The following is an 8645-nucleotide window of genomic DNA, read 5'->3' as shown; positions in this document are numbered from 1 at the left end:
GCCTTAGTGCAGTTACAATTTATTACAATTGATGAACCAATATTCATATAGCATTACTAACTAAAGTCCATAGTTTGCATTAGGATTCGCTCTTTGTGTTATACAGTTCCGTAGGTTTTGACAAATAATGTCATGTATCCATCAATACGGTATCCTACAGAATAGTTTCACTGCCTTAAATATCTCCTGTGTTTCACCTAATCATCACTTCCTCACCCCGCCTTGACCCTTGACCCCTGACTATCACATCTTTTTACTTTCTTTCCCAGAATGTCATATAGTTGGAGTCATTCAGTATGCAGCCTTTTCAGATTGGCTTCTTTTATTTAGCAATATGCACTTAAGGTTCCTTCGTGTCTTTTCATGGCTTGATAACTCATTTCTTTTTTTTTTTTAATATCCTCTTTTTTTTAGAAGAAGAAATTACAAATAACAAAACATTAGCAAAATGAGTAGAAAGTACAGCGACTTCTCATATACTCCCCCTGCCCTCACACATGCACAGCCTTCCCCATCATCAACATCCCACACCAGAGTGGTACATTTGTTACAATAAATGGACCTACATTGACACATCGTTATCACCAACGACCGTGGATTGTATTAGGGTCCGCTGTTGGTACTGTATTCTATGGGTTGTTTTTTTTGGTAATTAATTAATTAATTTATTTATGGCTGTGTTGGGTCTTCGTTTCTGTGCGAGGGCTTTCTCTAGTTGTGGCAAGCGGGGGCCACTCTTCATCGCGGTGCGCGGGCCTCTCACTATCGCGGCCTCTCTTGTTGCGGGGCACAGGCTCCAGACGCGCAGGCTCAGTAATTGTGGCTCACGGGCCCAGTTGCTCCGCGGCATGTGGGATCTTCCCAGACCAGGGCTCGAACCCGTGTCCCCTGCATTGGCAGGCAGATTCTCAACCACTGCGCCACCAGGGAAGCCCTGGGTTTCTTTTTTGCTTCTTCTGTTTTTTTTTTTTTTTTTTTTTACACAAAACAGCAGCAGGAAAGAAAAATGCAGGAGGCAGATGAGCCAGGCACCGGGGTTCAGATCAGAAGGGAGAAGGGAGACCAAGCTGTTACTGCAGGCTGGCCCCGGGACTCTGTCCCAGCATCCTGGGAGCACAGCAACAAGCCCTAGAAGGAGCAGAGAGTGGGTGAGGAGACGGCTGTCCCAGCTCGGTGGCGGCACCGCTCCTTGGGCGGCCACCCTGGCGGTCAGCCAGGTTGGGAGCACTTGAGGCTCCTGTGTTTGGAGGCCTGGTCTCCAAAGCACGGACCCACAGGGGCCAGGCAGAGGGAGGAGGTAGGAAGGGCCGGCACAGAAGGGCTATGAGTTCTATCTGGGTCCCCCGGGACCATGGGGCCCAGGTGGGCAGGGGCAGTCAGGACGCTTCCCTGCTTGTCAGACAATCAGCTTCTTCAGGAAGGCCTCCAGCTGGTCCTCATCCTTGATGCCCACAAACCTGTCCACCACATCCCCATTCTTGATGGCCAGCACGGTGGGCACAGCTGATACCTCATACTCTACGGCGAGGTCTGTGTGGTCATCAATATCCGCCTTGGCCATCACCACCTTTCCATGCTGCTTGGCCACCACCTTCTCTAACCTTGGCCCCAGGATCTTGCAGGGACCACATCACTGTGCATGGAAATCCACAACCACTGGTGTCTCACTGTTGACAACTCAGTCTTGAAAGTCTGGTCCATCCTGGATGTTAAAGGTCATTGTACAGACTCTGGTGGTGTATATTGACTGGGCTTGGCTGGGTGTTACTGTCAGGTTATTAGGACTGTGCTGTGGGGTCTGCAGGGCCCTGGAGGCAAGGGGCGCCCACTGACTCTGAGAGGGCTTCCTGCAGATTATGGAGGCCAGGAACCTCCCCAGGAGAAGTCGCTAAGCCATCTCCCTGCAGCGAGAGCAGAGGGGTGCACAGCGCGGCCCTCCCCACCGGTCAAGGGCACTTCTGTTCCCTATTCATTTCTTTACTCACTGCCTGCCATCCAGCTTGCACACATCCCCAGTCACCCAGTTGCCGCAGCCAATGGTATTTGTAGCTTTCCTGCCCCACGGACAACACTGGACAATTGCGAATGGAGCATCTACTGGCCAGGTACTGTGCTAGGTGCTCTGCTCCAGAAATGAGAAGCAGATGTGATCCCTACCCTCATGGGACTCACGTGATCAGTCATTCCTAATTAATACTCAGGTCCCTTGATTGCCACTGCTCCCTTTGGCAGGTTTACTTAAATGCCACTTAAATCTCCCTATTTTTGAAGACCTCTTCTTTCCTTCCCTTCCTTCTCTTCCTTCCTTCTTGCTTTCCTTCTTCCCCTCCTTCCTTCCTTCTTTCCTTCCTTCCTTTCTTCCTTTCCTTATTATACATGTCTTCTCAAGGCAACCACTTCTATACCTACAGCTTCAATTACTTTGTGTATACTCTAATGACAACACAATTTTAAATGTTGTTTTCATTTACCAGTTTTTTTTTTTTTTTTGGTTTATTTCTAGGTATTTTATTCTTTTTGTTGCAATGGTAAATGGGAGTGTTTCCATAATTTCTCTTTCAGATTTTTCATCATTAGTGTATAGGAATGCAAGAGATTTCTGTGCATTCATTTTGTATCCTGCAACGTTACCATATTCATTAATTAGCTCTAGCAGTTTTCTGGTGGCAGTTTTAGGATTCTCTATGTATAGCATCATGTCTTCCGCAAACAGTGACGGTTTTACTTCTTCTTTTCCAATTTGTATTCCTTTTATTTCTTTTTCTTCTCTGATTACCGTGGCTAGGACTTCCAGAACTATGTTGAATAATAGTGGTGAGAGTGGACATCCTTGTCTCATTCCTGATCTTAGAGGAAATGCTTTCAGTTTTTCACCATTGAGAATGATGTTTGCTGTGGGTTTGTCATATATGGCCTTTATTATGTTGAGGTAGGTTCCCTCTATGCCCACTTTCTGGAGAGTTTTTATCATAAATGGGTGTTGAATTTTGTCAAAAGCTTTTTCTGCATCTATTGAGATGATCATATGGTTTTTATTCTTCAATTTGTTAATATGGTGTATCACATTGATTGATTTGCGTATAGTGAAGAATCCTTGCATCCCTGGGATAAATCCCACTTGATCGTGGTATATGATCCTTTTAATGTGTTGTTGGATTCTGTTTGCTAGTATTTTGTTGAGGATTTTTGCATCTATATTCATCAGTGATATTGGTCTGTAATTTTCTTTTTTTGTAGTGTCTTTGTCTGGTTTTGGTATCAGGGTGATGGTGGCCTCATAGAACGAGTTTGGGAGTGTTCCTTCCTCTGCAATTTTTTGGAAGAGTTTGAGAAGGATAGGTGTTAGCTCTTCTCTAAATGTTTGATAGAATTCACCTGTGAAGCCATCTGGTCCTGGACTTTTGTTTGTTGGACGATTTTTAATCGCAGTTTCAACTTCATTACTTGTGATTGGTCTGTTCATATTTTCTGTTTCTTCCTGGTTCAGTCTTGGAAGGTTATACCTTTCTAAAAATTTGTCCATTTCTTCCAGGTTGTCCATTTTATTGGCATAAAGTTGCTTGTAGTAGTCTCTTAGGATGCTTTGTATTTCTGCGGTGTCTGTTGTAACTTCTCCTTTTTCATTTCTGATTTTATTGATTTGAGTCCTCTCCCTCTTTTTCTTGATGAGTCTGGCTAATGGCTTATCAATTTTGTTTATCTTCTCAAAGAACCAGCTTTTAGTTTTATTGATCTTTGCTATTGTTTTCTTTGTTTCTATTTCATTTATTTCTGCTCTGATCTTTATGATTTCTTTCCTTCTGCTAACTTTGGGTTTTGTTTGTTCTTCTTTCTCTAGTTTCTTTAGGTGTAAGGTTAGATTGTTTACTTGAGATTTTTCTTGTTTCTTTAGGTAGGCTTGCATAGCTATAAACTTCCCTCTTAGAACTGCTTTCGCTGCATCCCATAGGCTTTGGGTCGTCGTGTTTTTATTGTCATTTGTCTCTAGGTATTTTTTTATTTCCTCTTTGATTTCTTCAGTGACCTCTTGGTTATTTAGTAACGTATTGTTTAGCCTCCATGTGTTTGTCTTTTTTACCTTTTTTTCCCTGTAATTCATTTCTAATCTCATAGCGTTGTGGTCAGAAAAGATGCTTGATATGATTTCAATTTTTTTAAATTTACTGAGGCTTGATTTGTGACCCAAATTGTGATCTATCCTGGAGAATGTTCCGTGCGCACTTGAGAAGAACGTGTAATCTGCTGTTTTTGGATGGAATGTCCTATATATATCAATTAAATCTATCTGGTCTATTGTGTCATTTAAAGCTTCTGTTTCCTTATTTATTTTCATTTTGGATGATTTGTCCATTGGCGTAAGTGAGGTGTTAAAGTCCCCCACTATGATTGTGTTACTGTCAATTTCCTCTTTTATAGCTGTTAGCAGTTGCCTTATGTATTGAGGTGCTCCTGTGTTGGGTGCATATATATTTATAATTGTTATATCTTCTTCTTGGATTGATCCCTTTATCATTATGTAGTGTCCTTCCTTGTCTCTTGTAACATTCTTTATTTTAAAGTCCATTTTATCTGATATGAGTATAGCTACTCCAGCTTTCTTTTGATTTCCATTTGCATGGAATATCTTTTTCCATCCCCTCACTTTCAGTCTGTATGTGTCCCTAGGTCTAAAGTGGGTCTCTTGTAGACAGCATATATATGGGTCTTGTTTTTGTATCCATTCAGCCAGTCTATGTCTTTTGGTTGGGGCATTTAATCCATTCACGTTTAAGGTAATTATCGATATGGATGTTCCTATGACCATTTTCTTAATTGTTTTGGGTTTGTTTTTGTAGGTCCTTTTCTTCTCTTGTGTTTCCCACTTAGAGAAGTCCCTTTAGCATTTGTTGTAGAGCTCGTTTGGTGGTGCTGAATTCTCTTAGCTTTTGCTTGTCTCTAAAGCTTTTGATTTCTCCATCAAATCTAAATGAGATCCTTGCCGGGTAGAGTAATCTTGGTTGTAGGTTCTTCCCTTTCATCACTTTAAGTATATCATGCCACTCCCTTCTGGCTTGCAGAGTTTCTGCTGAGAAATCAGCTGTTAACCTTATGGGAGTTCCCTTGTATGTTATGTGTCATTTTTCCCTCGCTGCTTTCAATAATTTTTCTTTTTCTTTAATTTTTGCCACTTTGATTACTATGTGTCTCGGCGTGTTTCTCCTTGGGTTTATCCTGTATGGGACTGTCTGCGCTTCCTGGACTTGGGTGGCTATTTCCTTTCCCATGTTAGGGAAGTTTTCGACTATAATCTCTTCAAATATTTTCTCTTGTCCTTTCTCTCTCTCTTCTCCTTCTGGGACCCCTATAATGCGAATGTTGTTGCGTTTAATGTTGTCCCAGAGGTCTCTTAGGCTGTCTTCATTTCTTTTCATTCTTTTTTCTTTAGTCTGTTCCACAGCAGTGAATTCCACCATTCTGTCTTCCAGGTCACTTATCCGTTCTTCTGCCTCAGTTATTCTGCTATTGATTCCTTCTAGTGTAGTTTTCATTTCAGTTATTGTATTGGTCATCTCTGTTTGTTTGTTCTTTAATTCTTCTAGGTCTTTGTTAATCATTTCTTGCATCTTCTCCATCTTTGCCTCCATTCTTATTCCGAGGTCCTGGATCATCTTCACTCTCATTATTCTGAATTCTTTCTCTGGAAGGTTGCCTATCTCCACTTCATTTAGTTGTTTTTCTGGGGTTTTTTCTTGTTCCTTCATCTGGTACATAGCCCTCTGCCTTTTCATCTTGTCTATCTTTCTGTAACTGTGGTTTTTGTTCCACAGGCTGCAGGATTGTAGTTTTTCTTGCTTCTGCTGTCTGCCCTCTGGTGGTTGAGGCTATCTAAGAGGCTTGATGGGAGGCTCTGGTGGTGGGTAGAGCTCTCATTTACCAGTTTTATTTTACATAGGATGCCTCATTTACTAAAACCATAGATTCCAAGTTGCTCCATGAAAAATGTGATATTCTTAGCTGTCAACATTAGGGAATTTCCCCAATCACATTTTTAAATTGATTTAATGTGTTTTTTTTGAAAACATAAGTTGGGATATCACAAAATGGACTTAGCCTGCAGAGGCTTACTTTCAACCAGAGAGCTCCATTTCCATGTTCCGCTTAACAGAACCCAAAATGATCTTCCTTCCCAAACCTCTTCCTTTTCCTGCACTATCTAAGAAAAAGTAACCACACTCTACATAGTTCCCTAAGCCAGAACCCTAGCAGCCATTTTTGCTTCTCTTTTCCCCTTCCCGCTCCATATCTAGTCACTGAGCACTTCTATTCTACCTCCCAAATGACCTCAGATCCTTTCCCTCCACTCCAATCTCTGCCACTGCCTTTAGTTTGAACCCTCACTCCTCGCTTAGATGAATATAAATAGTCTCTTAATGGGTTTTGTTGCTTCCATCAGTCCTACTTATTCTCAAGCGTGACCTCACTACAAACCACCTGATAGTGACTCCTTAACTTCACAACATTCAATGGCTCTCATGTTTCTGGGAAGAAAACCAAGCTCTTTACCCCAGCATCTACTTGGGGTTAATAGATCTAGGTTTGAATTTCAGGTTTAAGTACTTTGCAGCAGTGTGACCTCAGACTATTGGGCTCTCTAAGCCTTTGTTTTCTCACCGTGCCTGAGGTCACTGAGGGCAGGACCATTTTTCACACACGGGTGCCTGGCATGTAGGAGGGACTAATCAATGTTGAATGAAGGGAAAGTATTTTAAAATCCACATCAAAAAACTGTTCCTGATACACTATGCCACTTCCAACCAAATTTGACTTCTACCTTTATTTTCTGATGATCACAATAAGGTGCCTTTGGGGATCCACACAATCAGGGATCAAATCCTGGCCACACCCCTGAGCAATCATGTGACCTTGGGAACGTTACTTAGCTTCTGTAAAATCTGTAAAATGAAGGTTTCTGAGGATTTTGTTCCCGAGGGTTAAATGAGTACCTCACTTGGAACGGGGGCGGGCGCATAGTGTTTGCCAAATGTTAACTATCGTTATCATCTTCATCAAATCAAGACCGTGGTACTTCACTTTGTGACTCTCAAGTTTGTATGAGAAAATCGTACTTTATGCGTTGTTGTTGGCTAAAGTAGGGAAACCTGGAAACTCCTGCCGTGGAAGAGAGAAACAGGCGAGAAAAGCGAGTTGCTGAATCCCAGCGCCTCAGAGGTGGGAGGGAGGAGTTCGGTACCTAATTTACTGATGAGGAAGTGGAGGGGTGACGTGTCCTCGAGTCTCATTCAAGACACAGCCACAGCTCTTTATTGAGAGTAGGACCAGGGCCCCGGGGGTTGCTATGGTTAAACTGTAGGCGGAAACTAACACTCTTTGGAAGGCAAGACAGGAGGAGCATTCAGTTATAAAAAACGGTCAAAACTTGGGGTGAAACTAAGTTCGTTGAGCAATACATCAAATGAGTCAACTGTCGACCCGGTGAAACCGAGTTGCTAACTGAACTGGCATTTTACGAACAGGGGCTTTCTACAGAGCCCACTGACTCAGGACGGCTTCCATTAACAAACTCCCGCGGCGCTTCCCGCAGGACCGGAAAGCTCGGAGCGCGAGAGATGAATGGAAAGCAGAGTCCGGGGCGCGCCGCTCGGGGGGCGGGGCAGCCGCGGGCGGGGGCGGGGCATTGTGAGTTACATGCCTGCGCTCTGAGGAGGGCGCGTGGAGGGAACTCTGGTCGTGATTGGTCCGTCGTAACCAGGTTACCGAAGGACACGTTCCGGTAGGCAAGGGCCGGCCGGGCTAGCTACTTTCAGTCAGGAGGCGGCGGCGGAAGGAGTAGGAGGTCCGGCTGCGCTCTCTCCCTGCAGTGGCTGCGCGTCTCAGCGCTTGTCTGGTTCCCACCCCTTTTAACTAAGCCGGTCTGGTCACCGCCCTCACAGACTAGTTGGTTCCGGGGAGGCGGCGGCGGCGGCGGCGGCGGCGGCTGGGGTGCGGCCGGGGCCGGGCCCCTGCCCGGGGCCCGGCGGCTGGGCGGACAGGAGAGCGGCGGGCGAAGTCGCGTCTGCATGTGCGGCACAGCCCCGGCATAGCCCGGGGCTGCCAGTGCCCGCCGCGCCATTGTTGGGGGAGGGGGCGGCTTCTGAGCTCGGCGGAGTCGGGGGACGAGCGGAGGCGGCGGCGGCGGCGGCGGCGGCGGCGAGGAGTGAAGGCGCCCCATGGGGAACTCGCTGTCTTGTTGCCTGTCCCCCAATGCCTGCCCCAAGTTGGGCCGGCGCAGGGGGTCAGCGGAGCCGGACTGCGAGTCTGAGGTCTACAAGGCGGCGGCCGGGAACGCCGTGGCAGTAGCTCCGGCGGCGGCTACCGTGGAACCCGCCGAGTTGGATTTCGCAGGTGGCGAAGGCCACCACCTGCAGCACGTCAGCGACCAGGAGATGCCCGAAGGTAAGAAGCGGCGGGCGCGCCTCGCCCCTCGCGGGGTCGGCGCCGTCTGCTCTCGGGCTTACCTCTGGCCTCCGCCGCCCCCAGGGTCCCCCGGGAGGGAGACGCCGCCTAGGGCTCCCTCTTGCCCGTAGTTGGCTCTCCCAGGGCTGGGCACCGGGGACGAAGGCTGGCTCTGCTTGGCGTCCCCACCCCTTATTCTTTACCAGTCGCGT

General features: G+C 46.1%; 2 protein-coding genes and 1 pseudogene across 3 annotated transcripts in view; 2 read left to right on the top strand and 1 right to left on the bottom strand.

The window, feature by feature from the left end:
• Positions 1 to 379: 379 nt before the first annotated feature.
• LOC309630909 (thioredoxin, mitochondrial pseudogene) lies at positions 380 to 8110 on the bottom strand (annotated as a pseudogene). Its single transcript has 2 exons — positions 7934 to 8110; positions 380 to 1888 (listed from the first exon to the last, which is right to left on the bottom strand). The product of its transcript is annotated as a thioredoxin, mitochondrial pseudogene (transcript).
• The window catches only part of LOC309631229 (cyclin-Y-like protein 1), a 61778-nt gene continuing 59884 nt past the window's right edge, over positions 6752 to 8645 (top strand). Inside the window, exon 1 of the mRNA XM_082397466.1 lies at positions 6752 to 7765. The gene's annotated coding sequence lies outside the window, so the exon portion shown is untranslated. The remainder of the gene's footprint in view (positions 7766 to 8645) is intronic.
• LOC309631247 (cyclin-Y-like protein 1) overlaps positions 7968 to 8645 on the top strand; it is a 34949-nt gene continuing 34271 nt past the window's right edge. The window contains exon 1 of the mRNA XM_082397482.1: positions 7968 to 8433. Within this exon, the coding sequence (XP_082253608.1) occupies positions 8208 to 8433 (226 nt within the window). The 5' untranslated portion in view covers positions 7968 to 8207. The remainder of the gene's footprint in view (positions 8434 to 8645) is intronic.

The sequence above is a fragment of the Balaenoptera borealis genome (assembly GCF_965194805.1).
Source record: "Balaenoptera borealis genome assembly, chromosome: 6".
Lineage (NCBI taxonomy): Eukaryota > Metazoa > Chordata > Mammalia > Artiodactyla > Balaenopteridae > Balaenoptera > Balaenoptera borealis.
The sequence above is the reverse complement of the archived record's forward strand: the minus strand, read 5'-3'. Positions and strand labels throughout refer to the sequence as shown.